The following is a 20,955-nucleotide window of genomic DNA, read 5'->3' on the forward strand; positions in this document are numbered from 1 at the left end:
CCAATATATGCTTTCCAAAAATAGCTTGCTCATATTCACAGCATCCACTTATTGATTGCAGAATCCCACTTTTCTGACCTAGCTCACTATGCTAAAACAATAAACACATTACGGCAGAACTACAGCATAATCATTTTTTAGAATCTGCTTAATTGGAGCTGCAGTTACAGTGAGTTGTTCTAAACATAACACAATCGGCCAGTGTTTCACAGTAACAGTTTTTTCGTTAACTAGAGAGTGGCCAACCATGGTACTACACAAACGAATCTGAACATTTCTCTCATAAGAGATGTTTGTTAAACCAAATGCAAATAAGTATAAATTATCACGCCTTGTTGTATTCATCCATCCATTATGTATACTGCTAATCCTTTCAGGGCTGTGGCGTGGGGGGGCTGGATCCAATCCCAGCTGAGGGTAGGGTAAAGCCCAGCAGCACATCACAGGGCCATACAGAAACAAACTAAAATTCACACTATTCACATCTATTATTTCACATCAGTTAGAGTCTCTAAGCTCAACCTGCTTGTCTTTGGAAATGGAAGCACCTTTAGAAAACACACAGACATGCAACCTCCACTCAGAAAGACCCCGGCTCAACCAAGTCTCAAACATCTTGCTGTGAAGCAGCAGTGCTAACCACCACATCACTGTGCTGCTCCCTGCTTTTGGTACATCAAATCAGAAAGCAAGAAAACATTATATGCTCATAATACTGTACCATGTGTATCACTACAGTGATGAGACAATGTATGCCTAGGACAGTGTAAAGTTAGTATAAATTATAGGGTGCCTGCTGGGGTGAGAGCATGCCATAAAAATTAATCTTAAGATTTGTATTTCATATACATTTTTATTTGTCTGGCAATGTAAAGCCAAGCCAGTGATGAAACACTCCACCTCATTAAGATTGCTGTGGGCACATCTGCCCTGGTTGGGCCATCACTTGCAGGGGAGCCTGAGAGTGAAAACAATAGAAAGTGCTGAATTATGGACAATAATCTTACTGGCCCATGAGATTGAAAGTAGCTGTAGCAGCTCCTCCAGAAAGCAATCAACCAAAATTGCGATCAGCAGGTTATCTGAGAATATTCTAACTTAGCAGAATTGTATAAAAAAAAAATACACATGAGCTTGGTCTGTGAGAAGCCCACAGCGGCATTAAAAAAGCACAGTAAGGCAGAAAAATAGATTATTATAGAAATTATTTGAATCCTCTCACACATGGTTGGTAACTGCTAATATGGGTGTGTTTGTGTGACCACAATTATATCACACACAGATTTGATCATAAAAAACTGTCCAAGTTTGGAGGGAAAAAAGCATTTCATTTCTGTTTTTCCAACTTGATCCTATTTTTGGTCTAACAACTAACTGATCCGTTCACAATGAAATAAGTGGATTTTTCACTCCAGCTATGGAATATGCAAATTTTCGGTGAAGGCTATTTTAGTCATAAAGCCAATCTGTTATCAGATCCCTGTGGACCAATAGCAAGGAATAATTTCTAGGCTCCAAGTTACTTCACAATCAAGCTGTAACCGAGCCGTCGTTTGACTGGCACACGTCTTTCTTTTGAAACCGCACCTGCACACACAGGGCTGCATTAATTCTGAATGAATATACTACTTAATTCACTTTGATAACATTTTGGAAATACCACAAATAACCATGTACTTGTTTGGGATGTTCATCACTAACCGAAGAATTTTGACCGATTATTTAGATATCACTATTGTTTAATCTGTTACAATGAGGGTAACCCTTGCACATCAGCACCATGAATGCAGGTAATCACGATACTTCGGTACCAAGTCGATGCCAAAATTCTAAAAACGTCACAGTAGTCTTTTTTTACAGTACCAGAAGTCCCGAACAATACAGACCAGCCAGTTTTACGGTTAGAAAAAACCTTCAAAATGTATATCCTTAAATCCTATATGGTTTAAATTTTACAATCATTTTTCCCCAGCTAAGAACAGATTTTCCCCATTCTGTGGCTTCCTCACGGGCGTATTTCAAGACTGTGGTCATTCTATTTCTGACATTTGATATGATGGATGCTCTATAAAATATAGGGTGTGTTTCAGTAAGCTCACCATGTTGTCACTCCTTTATAAGCCTAGTAACCATTGACCTTGACAGCAGTACAGGACAGCCCCCATCCTGAAGACCGGATTCTGATAACCATGTCATCCATCACAATAGCACTGAACCAAACACACAGGTCAGAAACCTTAAGTTGGTAGTGAATCTTCACCTATATACAGTGTGTATAGTGGACACACACACACACATACACACACACACACAGACACGCATATAAGCTTACAAACGGGAAGAGCCAACAGCATGGTCTTTTAGCCCTTAAAGGATACAGCAGAATGTTCATTTTTGTCAGCGATTAATGATGTATGGAGCTCCACAGTGTTGTCGGAGATAGGGCTGTCAGTCAACTCCTTCCCCCTTTCTCACACACACACACAAACACACACACACGAGTGCTGATACACACACACAAACTGGCAATTACAAATCCACGCACACACTTGCCCACAAACATATTATCATCATACAGGTGCACAGACACACACAAGCTGAACACAGTTTGGCCCCATCTCAGCTTGCTCTCTCTATCTTGCTCTCATTTTTTTTTTCTCCTTGGGCTTTGCTGAGATAGTCTGCAGCGTCAACGTATTGCCTCCTGACAGGAAAGACCTCAATTCCCCACCAGTACACACTAACAAGGGAGCAAGAATCCTCCTTACAGCGTGTAGGTCAGCCCTGCCTTTCATGACTGCCGCTTTAAAGAAGTGGTTATTGTGAATATATCCAAGCTCGGCTCTCCTACTAATGCTTTTTGTCTAAAACAGCACACTTCCCACCTGAGGTTGGTCGTTTATGGAGAACACATGCCACTATGAAGTCATGCTCTCTGAACACATTCACAGAAGCTGAACTCTGACCTCACTGGCATAAAAAAAAACTGTCTCTGTCTCTTTGACATCATGGTGTCATAGAAATTACTTTTCCAGACACAAGAGACATCTCCATTGGCGCCATAACATTTTATACCCCTGCCGAGAGAATGGTAGAGTCATCACAAATGTCATGTGGACATTAACATCAAGATAATGTTGTCGAGGGTCATTTGTGACTGATGAAATATTGCTCCAGTGGAGGGACAAAAACTTAATTACACAATTCAGCTAATGTTGATGACTGTTTTATGAAGGGTGGATGTCAGACAGTAGGACACTAGGCCACAGGCCACATCATGTCTGCAAACCTGGACTTGATGTTATAGTCCACAATGACCCATTTGAGCATGCAGATATTTTGAAAGGTTGAATTAAACCATAACTGCAAACACATTATCATCCGACTAAATTCTCTCTATCACTGCTGCTGCCTCTCTGCTCTATGTGAGGGCAGTTTTTGTTATATCCTGTTGTATATTACTGTACACCTCCCTAGGGAGAGATTTCCTTAAAGCATTTTGCACATGGACATTTTCTGCTATAGCGTGGAGGGCATAAAATGAGCATAATCATGCCAGGACTATAACCATTATCTTAATTTGAAAGTATGGGGCTTTTAGAAGTTGCACACATGATAAAATGCCTCAAAGATAGTTCTCAGAGGAAGATTTTCTAAGCTTTCATCCACTGGTACTGACACTGTCAAGACAGTGACAAAGCAGTGAGAAGAGGCATTTCATATGATGATGAAGTGTCATTATCATTATACCCTCCTTACAGAGCTAAGTACCCATTTTTGGAAACATTACAAGTCTCTGAGTGAGTGTCACACAATGTGTCAGTGTTTAAGCCGAGGAGGAATTGTTGGTTTATACCCAGATGACACAAGAGGGGAGGAATGCAGCGTAAACATTTGACAGGTTGAATGTAAAATATTTGCCATCCGTGTGCCGAGATCTCTGGCAGTGTTTGGTGATGGCAGTGACCACAGATACAAAAAGCAGTGGGGGTTTTTCAGAATGTTTATGTAGACCAAGCAATCTCAAGTATTTCCATTCAAGTCCTGAGAATATACTGTGTGTTAAGATGAATAACATGGCAGCTCCCAAAAATGAGGCCAACCATCCTGATTGCCCACTGGTGTCTGGATGCAGTAGGTCAAATACCCAGCTCTCTCCATGTCAATGGTTTGTACACAGTCCAAACTGAAACTCATTGGTGGTGATGAAACATCCTGATTGACAGCTGAGACCAGTGCATCCACACCTGGGATATTTTAGCTTTATTTTTTTAAGGAAGGAAATGGAGATGGCCCAGTCATACAATGTCAATGGTACAACTGCACCATAGACTGTATATAAAGGTACACACCTACAAAATTATTTTTCTTATGAGCAACAGTGGGCTACTGCTCACCATCCATCAATAACAGATAGCTAGCTAACATTTCTGATTGTTTATGGATTTTATGAGAAAAGATTAGAAATACCAACTGCCTAACCAGCCATGTATCAATCACTGGCTGTGTCCCGGCCTCAGGCTCAGCCACAATACGCATCTACTTGATTGCCTGTACAGCAATCCGGTGAAAATTACTCATTTTTAATGAGGGGAGAAATGTAAATGCTACATTACACTGTTGTTGCTGCTAAAACTTCAGCAGATTTCAGTGTGGCTATATAATTTATAAGCCAGTTTTTCATAATGTTTCAGGTGAACATCAAAGCACGAGACAAAACTACATTAATATTTAATGAAACGCTCTGTCTCTACCTCTAGGAAATGAAACAATAAAACTGATCAAAAGAAGCCTTTCGAGTTGCCCAGGCTTCAGCAGTCTATTTCAGTGTGCTCTGTTGACATCGCTGGAAGTAGCTGGCCACTGTCATTCTCTGCTCTCCTTCTTTCCCCTTCTGCCAAATGGGGAAAAGGGTTGGAACAAGCCTGGAGCTGGAGTGATGATTGATGACACGCCTCCTCTGGTGCACACTTGCCTCCTGACACACTCTTACACTGCTACACTTTTCAGCACTAATTGGGCAACCCTGAAAACTCCCCCTTTCTGTGTATGTGGGGCCCCGATCTTAGCAAACAGCCCACTCAGAGAAGCTATACTGTTCTGATTAAGCACTGCCCACAAGCCCCCAAGCATGTCAGCAGTGCACCATGGTCCTGTTTACTGTGTAGTGCACATTGCACAATTGCCAGGCACTGGGGTGAGCACCAATAGCCCTATTATTGACTTAAATTGAGAACCTTTGACTATCCTTTTGGAACACTGGAATTATTTATATCCAACTGCAAAATATAGCATCTATGCAACGACAAAGCTATGCAGTCCAGACCACAGCCACTTGATATTCCCTGGGACTGTGTTGCAGGCCAAGATGCTATGGGGCGCTCACAGTGTTTGTTTCTTCTGACTCCATTGGGGGTGACTTACATAACCCATGCTACGTGTGTAATGCATTTATGAAGATGGATATTAACTGACACAATTTAGATTAAGAGCCTCGCTCAAGGACACATCAGCTGTATCCTCTGCGCCTGCATTTGAACTGACAACCTCGGGATCATTAATCCATTTAGGGCCCAGAGGGCTAGAGCAGCATAAACAGAAGGCTGGTGTCCTTTAGAACAGTTTACTCAACAGAACGCCACACTCAGATCATGAATTTATCCGCAATGTTCAGGCAATTACTAAGCTTGCAAACCATATGGTTAGGAAGACACCTAATAACAGTCTGCTGTATGTTCTCTGGATTTCAATGAAGGCTTATGAGGCTGAGGAACTGTTGCCGTGCAGTGACGCATGACTGATCTATGCAATTGGTGAGAGCAAAGAGTAATGTGTAAAAAAAACCTGCAGAATACACACGGTGTGCCTCTAAATTTGATTAGTATATCAATTCAGAAGAAAGATAACTGCCATTTTTCTCCCACGACTTCTATCTTTAACGTGCTTCATCAGCAAATCCTACAAACTTTCTTTTTCTGTTTTTTAAAATCCTTTTACTGTTTCCTTTTCTCTCATCATTTTTTCTCTTCTCATTATTTCTCTTCTTTTATCTGCTGCTTTTAACTCTATACGTGATTGTTAATGTTTAAGTGTCTCTAGGCCCCTAAACAGTATAATTAGGGCCTGTCACTTCCTCAGTGGCAAATTAAACCATGAGAGGCTTCAGCATGTCATGTCCAAGAGAAAATCATAAGAAGTAAGATGAAGGAGGAGGTGGATATGATTTGGACAGCAGCCTTTGAATTTATTTCCTCGCCAGCTCTCATGCGATGCTTAAGCAGCCGATTCTGAGGACGAACTCAGAGCTTTAGGTAGACGCAGGGCCTTGGACTGGCCAGCTAGCTGATTAGCTGTTTCTGAAACCATTTATGTAAGCTTACAACGTGAACTATTCTTATTCTATTTTTTTAATCTCTACAAAGGAATGCCTGTATGAATTATTCATGAAGCTGTATACAGTATTTTTCCTATTATTAACTGGGAGATAAAAAAATATATCTGTGGAATAATTTAGTCGGCCAAGCACCAGCTGAGCTGACACACAAGAAGTGCACATTCGGGCAGATCGCAGAAAATAAAAATCACTTTGGAGAAAGTGGTAAGTATGTGCTCTGAAGATTTATTCACAGAAACGGTTTCCTCACTGTCGTATAAACGGTGTTATGTCTCCTTCAACGACGTCAATCATTAAATATACAGTGAAAAGTATTAAAGCTTCATATGTTTATATAGCTTTGTCAAAAGTACATATTGTAAGGACTGCCATTTCATTGATCCCACACAAATATACCCCTGACAGACTGATGCAGAGTTTGTGAGTCACTCAAGTGTGTTTTAAAAGGTGGCCCAATACTTGTGATATTTTTATAAAAGCTTTCACTTTAATTGTCCATTTCCATTGTAGGTGGAAAACAGAAAGTGACACAGCATGTAAATAAATAGATCTTGTAGCTAGCCAAGCCAATTGTGTCAATGTCAAGTGTCAGGGCTTATGGGAAAATTAAACCTCTTGGATTGCAAGAGACTTGTGAAAGTTACCTTACCCCAAACGTGTCAGTCCTTACATTGGCAAGAAAGTGTTTGTTATAACTATATATATATATATATATATATATATATATATATAGTTATAACAATGCTATTGTGTAGAGGAGATTGCTTCTGACTGTAATATCATGACCACTTATTAATCTGTCATCCTCCTCTAACATCTTAACTTTGTCCTTTATTATTCTAGACTATTATACAAGTCATTTCTTAGAAATGTTGTAAATAAAACTGCCTGTGTGCTAAAACAATCCATTAGGCAAAGTTAAGTGTAATTTGAATACATCTGTCAGCACAATTTTTCTCAGTGGAAAGCTCAGAAATATGTTTTTTTACTAAGGGAAAAGGACTAACTCTTAATGCATTTACTTATTTTGGTTCACATCTGAGTTTTGAATAATGTAATTCATGTTTCTTAGAATTACCTACCACAAAAAAATACAAGAAGGTAGGGCTGGTCAAATTAAATGGATTGAAACCGACACTTATAAGCTCTCAATGACATAATCTTGCTCATGTCTGTAATTTGGTAATGCCCAGGCCACACTGGCTACGGTTGTCCTGCAGTTCTGCTGCGTGTTGCAGTTGTCTGACGATTATTTAATGATACAGGTGTAATAAATTTAAAATATGTAAAAAAAACTAAAAAACTGTTCTACACGCTATTTTGCTTTAGTAAATGGGTAAACTGTACACACCGGGAGACTTCAGCTTGATTGTACTCTGTAGTGTATTGGGTTTTTTTTGACAGCACATGAAGGCAGCACCAATGGCATTTGAAAAGAGACTCAACTGTTTGAAATGCTCAACAAATAGTTATACAAATATTCCAGCTTTAACAGTTCAGCATATTTCCAATACAGGCCTTGTCAGAGCAGCGGGGGGAATGTTAAAAAAAAAAAATTTAATTAATTGTAATCGAGGTAAAAGTTGGAAATAATCGTGATATTGGTTTGAAGTTATATCGCCCAGCCCTACAAGGAGGGTATACACTATCTTATGTGTTGTGGAACGACAGGTCAGGAATTTTTTATTTTGTATTATGAGTTAGAAGCGTTAAGGTCACCCTTGGGTTTATCTGCTGTTTTAATACTTTGACACAAGGCCTTAGTTAAGTGAAAAGAAAGAAAAAAATATACTAATGCAGCTTTATCCTACATTTGCTATCATCTTATAGTTGTGGTGGCTTTTCTGTTCTCTGTGCTGCTTTGACTGAACCAGAAAGAGTAAAAGTAAGAAAAGGGATTTCTTTGCTTGTACCTACGATGAGGTGGACGTGTTCCACAAAGTTTTGTAACATTTACCACAAATAAGGAAGCAAATGTGGGTTTAAACATTTAGGTTTTAGTTTCTCTTCAGGTCTCTCCTGATTGAAATACATTTGTGTTTGAATCCCTGTGCAATTCTCTGCAGCTTGTCCTACTTCATCATTATTAAATCAATGTCCATTGTTGTTTTCACTGCACATTCACGTTTCCTAATAATCTCAGATTTGCTTCTGCAATTCTTGCTAATTTTACTTGTGACAGCACACATATTAAAGTACAGTGAATGAATAACCTCATTAGTGTCAATTTCACCTTGTCTCAGAAGATAACATTTATTTTTAAGACACCATTCTTGTAATGTACTCAGACAAAGAGAAACCTTGGTTGTGCTTTGCTGTAAACACCTCTGATTATGGAGCTTCTTTCTTGTAACGAGCTGCACAACACTACCTGAAAATATTTCCTCATCACAGAACTGCATACAATTTTCCTCTCCCGCAGTCCTTACAATCAAATCAACCATTGCTGCTTCCTCAAGGTGAAGCGTTTTGTTCCCAGGAAAGAAATATCCAATACTGTCAGGTGCAAATCAGAAAAATCATTGGCACCCACAGAGACTGTAAACTAATCATCTCTGAATGGCCACACTGGTCTGTCACAGAGAAAATGGCTGTTTTGCAGGTGGTTGTTTTACATGTCAACACATCTGATGAGAAATTCAGAAAACAAGCCAAAATTCATAGTGAAATCAGTTATTTCCAGGAGTGCCACTGTTTCAAGAACCAACCCCACCCCCACATTTCTGTATTGTGGAACACAAGCATCAGCATAAACACAACATAATAAAGCATCTGGCTCAGATATTCCCTTAAGTGAGCAGTACATGCCACTGAAGTCATTCAGCTCAGCACCTGCTCCCACATCCAGCTCTGCCTGTGATGGCAGATACGAAACAAAACAGCAAAAACTAACCTCACAAAAACTGCATTGCAGATTTTTTCTCTTTTGAACTTGTTGAATGGCCCTGAGGTGGCCATGAAAACAAAGATGACAGGTTATCCTCTCCAGGCTTTGAAAAGACTACCCATTAGCAATGGCACTGGCAAAACGAGGGTGAATATTCTGACATGAAAGCAACATCCACACAGCACAGAAAGGAAGGCAGCAGGGGCATTGTGTTGGAATCAAAGACGATGCCTGGATTGAGGTTTAAGGCAGAAAGAAATGGCCCACACAGTTCCACTTAAGACAACTGAGTGTTTGAGAGATTGTACTGAATGTACTGTAGGCGCTGGAAACTGATTGTATGTCTCAGGGATGTGCTACTGTGGCACCTGACAGTGTCACACAATATAGTATAGACTGCGTGTTTATAAAATCCCACAATCAGCATGCACATTTGAAAATGACAGATGTATGGCACCTTCACACACTGTATTATCTACACTCATTTTATTTGTAGTTCCCAGGGCTGGATGCTAATTAGCTTGGAGCTGTAATCCCCTCTTTCAAAATGCTAACTGTGTGCTTGGAGGAGAACAGAAGAAGACATCACTACAGAGAACCTATGAGGTGTATTTCATGTTGTACTGTAAAGCTGGCATTATGGATGTTCATAATCAACCTTCCAAACATTAAGTACAGTAAGAACCAAAAATATAATGACACAGTTAATATAGCAGTAATGGTAATAGTAGTGATATTTCAAAAAGCATGGCCACTGCAATATTTGCACCAATCCAAAAACTTCATTTTATCAATTTCTCCTGAAACACATGGCATAACTATGGTTTCTCCTTATTATTGTCATTGTGCCAGCCAACTTGTTTACACAGAAACCCAGGGCATGCATCGTCAAGCAGTTGGTATCTTCTGTAAGTGTATGTCGCAAAATACAACATGTCTACAGTGTTTTATTCAGACTATTATCTTAATCAGGTTAATTTTAGAATATTGGTGTCCATGTATTGACTAATAATGAGAAGGATGTGACTGTGACTAAAACTAGCATGAAAACGAAATCTAAAACAGCTGAATAAATTAGCACATGGTAGTATAAAAGGTGTGAGTTGTAGGGATGTAACTGATCTATTCGACCCGAAAATGTTCCGGTACAGACTTTAAGTGGGACAAGGAAAAAATGAGTTCCGTGCAAACCTAGCTCCCTGCGGCATTAAAGCTGCCTCTTGAAAATAATTTTGACCGTGTCAAAGCAATAACTAGCGTCATAGGTGCTTTTATAGCAGCAGATATGTGACCGTTCTCTGCTGTGGAGAACACAGGGTTCAAACACACACTGAAAGTAATCGAGCCCTGTTACAAAGTTCCCTCTCGTCCACATTTCATGTGGAGTGTTCTCCACAGCAGAGACATTGTTAGTAACAGCAGGGTCACCCTCTGCAGACTATGTGGATTTTTGAGGAAAATACAAGAACGGTGAAGTTACTGTTACAGTTAATTTCTTACATACTGCACCTTAATGGATATATATTTTAGTAATTTTATTTATTTATTCATAAGAGTTTTTATTTTGTTGTGTTACTAGGGTAAGAAGACACAGCAATAGTTAACCAGGGTTAAATAAAAATAATTTTTAATATCTGTTTAATTTTTTCCATTCCTTGTTTCTACTGTACAGAAAACATACCGAACCGTAACCTCAAAACCGAGGTGCGTATCAAACCATGATTTTTGTGTACAAAGATGCACCCGTAGTGAGTTGAAAGCTGAATATAACACATGATAGAATAACTCAATGCTAACATACTGACTAAATATTACAGACAGAATGGTCACAACTACATTTGCTTTGGCTGCATACCTTAAGATGCAATTAAAGGTGAAGTAAGCCATACTGAAGAAAGATGGCTGGTATTTTAACTCAATAACAAAACAAATGCAAACCTACATTCAGTGGACCTTTAGAAGTTTCTCCTGCAAATTCCTGATGGATTCCTAACCCAATACAGTACAAAATACATTAACACAAATACAATATAATGGTGCAATTTAGAGCATCTTATCAAAGTCACAAACTATTTGCTGATGTCTGCTTCACATTAAGCACTGCACAGTAGGAATGTTGTTAGATCTCAGTGTTGCCTTTGACACAGCAGACCACCACATTGTTTCCGAGTGCCTGGAGCACTGGGTTGAATCTCAGGCACAGCACTCAAATGGTTTGTCCCCCTTCAAGAAAGTTTATTTTTCTGAGACACATGTTTTCCCAAAGCCATATTGTGGAAAAAAAAGGTCTCCTATTGGTGCGATGCTGACGACACACAGTTGTACCTCCCTTTAAGACCTGGCACACCTGCTGTGCCAAATTGCCTGTTCTGCTGCCCAAATGACATCAAGCACTGAATGGCTGGTTGTAAACATGTTTGTGAGAGAGAGACAGTGAGTATAACAATGGGTAAAGACTGCTGCACAAAACTCTGAGATGTAGCAAACAAAAAGCACAAAACACAAAGTTACACATTTTTAACGTTATTGTGAAAGGATCTCACTGAAATTATGGTTGGATAAATTAGTGTGTGATAGGTTATTAATAACAAATATTATATTTTACCACCATACTCTTGTCATGTTCAGCAATCAATCACACTATCGACAAACTGGCCATCAGGACTACTGGAATATATCAAGTGACCGCATCCCTGCACCCTATCAGATGCCCTAAATGCCATTTTAGGAGTTCTCTACCATTCACATGCCTTAATGTCACCACTGGTCTCGTCTGCAGTGAAATGAATCCCATTCAAATCAACAGTCTGGTGGCAATGGAAGGGTAAACTACTCTTCTCCATTCAATCCTTAAATTCACACTAACCATTAGCATTTGCCAGATTGACCATCTCTCACTCTCATTGCCCCCTTTTCCCTCATCTCCCATCTTCCCCTCTTCTTTCCTTTGACCTGTGCACAAGCTTGAAAGCCCCCTGTTGCTGAAATAGTCTTATATGGTGCAGTCCAAGCCACTTTGTTTCCTTCACATTTATAGAACCTGGGCTCTGTAGGAACATAGACAGGACAGCTGAGGGACTGTGAGGAGATTCAGTGAATTTAACAAAAACTGTTCTGGATTAGAATCGCATACTCGACCTTTAAGGAACAGAGAGTTGGCAAGAGAAAGGGCGAAATAGGTTGAGATGAGATAAAACAGAAAGAAAGAGAGCCGGATGGAGAAAGACATGAGTGGAGATATCAAACTCCCATTATGAAAAGCAAGTCTCAGTCCAAAATTAGAATCCTATTGAGTGGCAGTCTCACAGATCATTTGATGAATTTGCTGTTTAACATTAGCACAGATTGAGTCACCGTCCCTGCCATGGTGTGGTTAGGACATAGTGTGACAGCCTGACATTTTTCTTCTACGATGAGATTAAACCATCAATCTTATGTGTTCTGTTGTGGCCAAAATTACAATCGTTTTACCTGCTAAACAAACAACAGAATCCTTTCATAGTGGCTAGTTAAACAAGGTCCTGATACACAGTAGTGCTAAACAACATACTATAAAACAATGGAGGTCGTGGGCATTTTCAATATCACAGCTCTAACCTTTGTGACTGATTATAGTGTTCTGTGTTCCCATAATAAGTCAAGTGCTTAGGGGACTGTTTTAAATTCCACTTGAGCAACACCAGATTTTGTTCTCTTTAATTGGATTATTCTATAGTAACAAACCATTTGTGCCATCTGTGCAAAAAAGTAAAGAGTTGATACACTGTCATAAAACTACAACTAATCAGAAAGTCTCAAATGGGGGAATTTTTTAAGGCTGCCTTTCATCAAAGACAAGATTGAATAAAAAGTCTTTCAGTGAAATATGCTCCAGTTTTTCATCCACACTGCAAAACCATACACTATAGACATTTATAGTGCATAACTTTGGAAATTATAATGAATTAGTCTCATAAATGAGCTTGCAGCATGACACTTCTCTTACCTTAACTCCTGAACACACTGGAAACAAATCATAGCACTTTTCTCAGTGATATTGATTTGCTCCACTGCTTCTTTCTCCATTTACTAATAATTACCAATGCAGACTCTCCAATTACTCGGCTGCAACTAACATTTACAGCAGTCTGAAATCCACAGACTCATTATGCAGATGACAGAGAGTAACAGAGAAAAAAACCCAAACCTGCTCAGAGTGACTCCAATTAAATTTTTTTTAGCTCTGCCAACGCAGAACCAAAAGACTATGCGTACAATGCATATTTCCTTTAGCCGACGGAGTTTCTAATCAATTGTGAGAGACCTGCCATCGTGAATACATGAGTGAGTCACATAATAAAATACAGATTACAGTCAATCATTTGCAAATTTGGAGAATTCCCTTGATTGATTTCACAGACTATCTGGTACATTAGGGAAATACAGTTAATGTCTAATACATGCCGAATACGATGCTGCAATCAGAGGACTTATGTATCTGGTAAAGTAATAGACAGGAGTTAAAATGTAAAGATAATGTGAGGTCACATATATCACATTCAACATGCAGTGTACAACATGTGAACTGGTTTTACTGTTTCTAACTTAGAAAACATGGTTTCCTGGAAGTAAATGCATCCACTAGAAAGCTCTACATGTTTAAACCCAAGACACAACACTTGAGTTTCATTCAAGAAGAAAGAGCCCTCTACTGAGCTGAAATCCCTCTGGATTGTTTTAATTCACCAAAGGGCATCGCTAAGATAACCATGTGTCAACACTTGTGATTTTTTTTTTCCCACAGGGTCAACTAATGTTTACCTGTGGTCTCTTGATCCTCAACTCATGCTTACACATAAAGATCTTATATTGAAGATAATGTAATCAAACCGCTCTACCCCAAGAGGCTATCACCCACGAAAATTATTCAGTCCACTTATGCAACTAAGCCCAACTGGTTCAAATCTTGAAACATTCAGAAAATGATTAATATTATATCAGTGTCAATTGTTCAATCTATCAATCAAACCATTGACTGCATGATAGCTCCAGCTTCTCACTTAGACTCAACAGAGCTGAATTCATAGATGTATGACTATACTTACCGGGTGGGGAGGTATAAAGTACATGCAGGAAATTTCATGTTTCCCTGAAGCTTTCTAAAGGTTGAGGTGATTTCCATGCTCAGCATACCAAGCAAAGCGTACCACCCCTGTGACTGCACTCGTTCTTTCAAAGCTTCCCCATCGCTCAGGCTCGAAACTCTGATGTCAGCAAGTTTTGTCTATAACCTGCTGACATGAGAAGCATACCAAGACTGTTTTTACTTAGCTTAACTAAGGAGGCTCAGATGAGAATACGACACGTTGTCAGAGTAGCAAGACTAATTATCATGAAACACAAGGAGATGCTAAGTGATTGATTAAGGGGTTTAATTAAAGGGGCTCTGAGGATTCATTTCATCTCTGTGATGAAAGACAGCAAATGTTGATGAATGATTTGGAATAGAAAAGGCTGTACACTGTTAAACAAAAGAGCCAGTAAAAACAAATTTGTCACTGAAATATCTGTCAGAGAGATGAGCTTCATCTTGTACATAAAAAGACAATATACTCTTAAAACATACTATAACATACTATACCACAGAAAGCGGTTTATTTTGGATCCAGCTTGTCGAAAATGTATGTGTCAACAGTCTGCTTTATAAGTACTCTGTAAAAACTTTCAATTTAAGTATTCATACTCATGTAACAAATACACTTGTAAATAGTGGACTAATCAGAGCACAACATTCAATTTAAATTGTAAACTATTTCCAAGCTAAAGAGTCAGTGATGTGAAAAAGAGAGAAGACTCCCAGTAGACATGTTCCTGAAAAATTCAGTTTCAAGTAACTTCACTTTAAAATTGCCCGAATGATAACCTGTTATTGCCTCTCCAGTCACTGTCTGTCAAGTTTAATTTTGAGGCTTATAGCTTTCTTACAACACAAAAACACTCCTCTGTGATTTTGCTGTGGAATTATTGCAATTATGTGGATGCTCACAACTCAGAATGGGTAAAAGCTCAATTTTCCACCCCAAATCATTTTCCATATCCCCTATAATTGTAGTTATTAGAAAGATGCTTTAAAAGCTAGCATAGCATCTATTTCCCTCCAAGGATTTACCTTAAAAAAAGCATTTCCATTAAGGGCTTTAATTTATCAGGACTCTAAATCACTTAAGTGGTAATTGAAATATATTAGAAATAGAAATGCAGGCTTTTCAGAGAGTACAATGGATTGACTTGCCTGGCAAATGATGACCGTGAAAGTAATCCATTTGGAAATGACTTACAGTAAGCAAATCTGGCTTTTATTGTATGTTAACGTGACTATATAGGTTCAACATGAGGATATGAATCATTGCCTGTAACTTGTTATTCACACGTTTGGATCTATTCAAATCATTTGTGTGCGTTTTAACACGTGTATCTGACTGGATAACCGAGGCTGAACTAGGACAATGCTCCAATGACCCTTTGATTTATCTTATGAGTAGTGTCACTCTCCATTTACTGGATATGTTTAACTCGACACAACAAACCGAAAACACATTTTCTTATCGCTGGCTGATGAATAAGTCTGACTTTCAGAAGATTGTTTATAACAACAAGCCTTGATAATAAAATTGACCACAGTGTTCTTTGTATGACACTTTCATAAATGTCTTTTCAGGTTATTAAGTATTCATCTGAAAGAAATGAGGTCGCTTTCAGCAACAAACTGGATGACTTTTTAAAACTAGCCATGACATGAATTGGATACTGTGGAACAGGTTAACTGGAGGTCTTATAGAAAGGTTTCCTAGCCATTGCTCTGGCATGTCACCTTCTCCATCTGTACTAAAGCTCATCTATTACGAATGGATGCCAGAGTAATGAATCTGATGAATACTTTAGTATAGCTGGCTTCCCTTGGGCAACAAGAAATAGAACTTAATATGAGCAATATGCCTGCTTTGTACTGTTAAAAAGGAAAGGTCCGATTATTTGGACGTAGGACAGTATACATTTTTTCAACGCAAGTAATATCTCTATGTGCATATATCCAGCAGGAAGCCCCTCTCCCCCGAACAACAACCCCACCTCGACGAATGACAGTGCCTATTCACTAGACAAAAATTAGGTCAGTCGACGTGCCCAACACCTGATCCTGCGATGTGGAGCGACTGTGAAAGACAACAATGTTGTGCTGACAGCAAAACGGATCGCATTTAACATATGGTGCAACAAACAGGCAGGAGGATTTGGGCGTTTTATTAACGGTGACAGGTGTGCCCACATACGTGTCAGAAGACGTAAACCAGGTTTTCCCATGAATAAGTTTGTTAAAATGCAGATATAACGTATGTATTCAGAGCCCAGTATATCTGCTACATCACCAATCAAGCTGTTGGTGATGAAGCAGGCTTGCTTATACTTTTAACAGAAGTGTCTGTGGCCTAATTAAAAAACTGCTGAAATGCGGAAAAGTGGAAAGGGTGCTTATCAGCTATGTGTATGGTCTGTGTTAAGGAGATAGTCAACAATTCCTCCTTTAAATTGTGTCCCGTGGAGTTTGAACAGCCACTTATTATTCCTCAATTCTGTCTTAGCAGCATCTGTGCTGGGGCGGGGGGCACCAGGCCATTTTAACTAGATGTTGTCTCTGGCACAAGTGCTTATAGTAAATGTCAGGACCTTTCAGAGCCATAATAACGACACAGTTGAGGAAAATGATACATGGTGCCGTTTTTGTCCTGGATGAGGCTGGAAAACTCAGCTCCAGTATAATCATGTACAGCCAGAAGAGATTTTCATCAACTGGTCCATTGACGTGAGGCAATGATTTTAGATTTATACGGATACCAGACTTTCAAACTAGTGACAGGTCAATTTTGCACCATTACAGAGACTAAGGCATGTGGTACAGACCTTATTTTGTCGCTGAGGCCCAACTGTCAAACAGAATTACAAAAATAAGCTTGGATCGCTGTCTAGTTCTAGCTGTGTACTGCCCATCATTGTCTCTATTTTCTGCCTCTGTAGAATGTCAAATCTCAAGCATATCTTTTGTCTACTTTTCATCATATTGTACATGTTTTACTGGTAAAATGGGAAAACAGCCATTCATGTACTAAGCCCAGAGCATCTAAATAAGAATATACAACAAACTTTAAAAATAGAACTGCAAATTGTAATCGTATGGTAGCAGCCGACAGTTAAGATTTCAGTCTTCTCGGATTAAATTTAAAGACAATAGCTCTTTGCTGTTTATTACAGCTGCTTATCCATGTGGAAGAGGCTGCAACTGATACCATGTCTTTCCAGACTTTTCATCCTGCTGTTCCCTTTAAATTCATAGCCAGATGAGTCATTTACAGGGAAGAGTCAAGGTTTATTCATCTGAATCCAAATGATATGAAACCTGTGTAACAGGGTGGGGAAGAAAAGGGATGTGCGACTCCTCTGAACAATGTGCTCCCTGTGGAAGCTCACAGATTTACAGCTATGTAAAAAGAGGCAGCATATGTGCATAACTTGAATGTACCCATGTAAGAGGCTTTGAAGAGGCAGGACAAATCATTTCAAATACAAGGGCATTTTGTTAGAGGCAGAATTGGCTTTGCTTTTAAGTAACCAAATGAGATTAAAGGTTGACGATACACGTGCAGTGTAAGAAGCAGAAATCGTTTAATAGATGTGGACCCTGCCTGACATGAATCAGAGCAGCAGTAATGCAGCACGAAGAACTGAAGAGGGAAATGAACATATGACAGCGGACGTGCCTCTCGGGAGCTACTCCATAATCCAAAGGCAGTGACTAATTGCGTGCTTCTGGGTTTGTCAGTATTTGAGAATGGTCACATTTTTTAGCCAGCAATCAGCTTTGGGGCACGGCAAAATTGTCCTCTAATAGTCCAGGGTCACGACAACAGAGAGTCTCAACAAACAGGCAGTGTTTTCTGCACCGAGTTCCTCCGAGTTGGCTCTCAAGGCAGATGAAAAAAACAAAGGAGGAAAAAAGAGGGCCATGGTTGATTGTGGTTTGAGAAAATGACTCTGCCAAGACAGGGAAGGCCTTTGTCTTTACTTGGGTGATGACAGTGTTTTGCAATTAGATGCAGACTGAGGAACAAGTAGAGCTGTATTACAGGCTTAAAATCTGTATCAGGTCAACAGGTGCAAGCGAACTGATAACATCACATTGGCAACATTCACACAAGTGAATGGATGGTTACAGCGAGTGTTGAATAAACCATTAATTAACTATAAGAGAGAGGCAATGAAAGCATCTTCAGAGTGTTTACCCGAACCATTTCCTAGATTTCTACACTGCATTTACTGAGGCAATGACCCGCCTGTGGAGTCTGTTGCCTTATTCAGGGGGTGGGAGGCATCGTGTTTATTGAGCTGATTCATAGTAGAGGGATAATCTCTGGCCCAATAAACCATCAGGATTCAAGCAAAGCTTCTGCCGCTGATCACAGCCAGCTCAGATTGACACCAGGGAATTAGACGCCCCCTCTAAAGAGACAGTCAGAGGTGGAAGTCTCTCTGATGGGACGGCCCTTGGGAATAAAGGAAACATGTTAAAAATAGTGAGTACCCCTCAGCTGTTACCAAGGTAATTCTCCTATGAACACCAATGTATCCTCATAATGAGACGCCCATCTCCATGCCGCCACAGATGATGACCTTACGTCACAGACACAATTCCCCTCTTTAACAATCAAGCATGAGACAACATCGACTAAAAGGCCACACTGAGTGGAACTTTAGACAGTTGGCTGCTCTGTATTCAGGTCCACACCCAGAACCTCTCAGAGTCAACATCCACAGAATTCATATTGAAATTGGGTAAGCCTGCCCCGCTCAGCCTTTCCTCACAGCCATCACAGCGGATATTTGATATGGGTAGAACAAGATATTATCAGAGTCCTCGGAAGAGTTTGCTTCTTTTGCGCGTACTCTGTGTACACGAAAAGAGTTAGAGGTTTTACAAAACACTGGAATGGATCATGCAGATGTATGTCACTGTCTAGAAGATAAATGAAAGTGTGCAGTCAACCCTATTTTGAGGGGAACGTTTTGATGATATATATTATTTTGCATTTCTAACATCTGTAGTGTATGGGTCCAAACCACGCCCGTGACAGTTAATGTACCTGAGCAGCTGGCATCGTACCGTACGTGATGGAGGGAGGATGGGGGTGAGGATGGGGTGAGAGTGGAGGGAGGAGGGAGGGAGGGAGGACGGGGGAGACATTGCCATAACTCGGCTGCTGATCTACAGCGACCACACACACTCTCCAGCCTCGTTTTGAAACTGCGACATCACAGTGTGCATCCTGCAACAACAGCACACACACATAGAAACCAGCAGGATGCCACACATCCATATAAACATGAGATCCTTGTTTAGCAACGGACATGTTGTGGTGAGATTACATAAGCGCTCCTGTGTGTTGGGGCTAACGTGACAACTCGAGCGATACTGTCCCATTTACAGCAGCTTTAAAACCCGAACACACACACACACACACACACACACACACACGTGAATCTCTGATGAGCTCAATGGGGAAGCATCTCAAAACTTTGCCGTTAGCATCCCAGCTAAGATTTACTTGCCGCCGGAGCAGCTTCCTGCTTAGCGGCCGTAGCACCGAGCGTCTCCCCCCTCAGCTGCCTCCCTCCCTCCCTCCCTTCCTCCTGTCAGACGAAAAACAGGGACGGGGGATGGAGGGAAAAATGACCCATTGTGTGTTCACCGCCGGCTCCGAGTGACAAACCCGGAAAGTACTTCACAGTAAACGGCGTTAGCTAAGAGAGTGATGCGCGTTCAGCTCCCGCGGAGGAGCGAGTGAGTGAGAGCGGGAGAAAGTTGTGTTGCGTGTTACGGTGTTAGCTTGTGTGTGTTTGTGTTGTTTGTACCTCAGCAGAGCCGTGTCGCCTTGTCTGCTGACCACACTTTCCACCGAGGAATAGTCCACAGTTTGTCCGGCGGGCAGACAGGACGGCAGGAAGCAGCACAGGCTGAGGATGATCGCAGTGAGCCACTGACCGGAGACACACGCATCCTGCACCGCAGTCATTATGTCCATCACAGCCGGGGTTTGTTGTCGCTCTTCCCAAGTAACTCTGCTTAAAAAACAAAACAAACCAGTGTGGATGCTGAGGAGCAGATGGGGGGTTCGCTTTAAAAGAAAAAAACAAAACCCTCGACGAGAACCAGCGCGTTTTATTCCCACACTTTTCCCTCCTCGCAGCCCCGTGAAGAGAACGCTCCGTCGCGTAGTTTCCCTGGCTTGAGTTTGGTCTGGATGCTGCGGAGCCCACCACCACTCTGCTGAAGTGAGCTCTCCAGTGGCTCGCACACCATCTAGTGAGGAGGAGACGCGCTGTAAAATGGGAGCAGACCTAGAAGCAGACAACCCCCAGGCTCTGATCTTGTTGCCATGCGGCCGTTTCCCGGGCAACCCTCTCCCAGTGGCTCGTGATGGAGCGGTAACAGCGGGAGGTATCGATACGACCCGCGAGCAATTAAAGATATCGACTGGAGAACCACCCCCACTATTTGTTCACCCCCTTAAGGAAATGCGCGTTTGGGCGAAAATAGGGGCTCAGTGCTGACAGTGACGCAGGAGTCAAATCCACAGGAAAACTGTGG

General features: G+C 40.6%; 1 protein-coding gene across 3 annotated transcripts in view; it reads right to left on the reverse strand.

Moving 5' to 3' along the window:
• The window catches only part of negr1 (neuronal growth regulator 1), a 126,813-nt gene extending 105,967 nt beyond the window's left edge, over positions 1 to 20,846 (reverse strand). For 2 of the 3 annotated variants that reach the window (XM_020081468.2, XM_020081470.2), the window contains exon 1: positions 20,220 to 20,846. In XM_020081468.2, coding sequence (XP_019937027.1) covers positions 20,220 to 20,389 — 170 coding nt within the window. In that variant the 5' untranslated portion in view covers positions 20,390 to 20,846. The remainder of the gene's footprint in view (positions 1 to 20,219) is intronic. The other variant, XM_020081469.2, reaches the window with a different exon arrangement.
• Positions 20,847 to 20,955: the final 109 nt, after the last annotated feature.

Source organism: Paralichthys olivaceus, chromosome 3 (genome assembly GCF_024713975.1).
Source record: "Paralichthys olivaceus isolate ysfri-2021 chromosome 3, ASM2471397v2, whole genome shotgun sequence".
Classification (NCBI taxonomy): Eukaryota; Metazoa; Chordata; class Actinopteri; order Pleuronectiformes; family Paralichthyidae; genus Paralichthys; species Paralichthys olivaceus.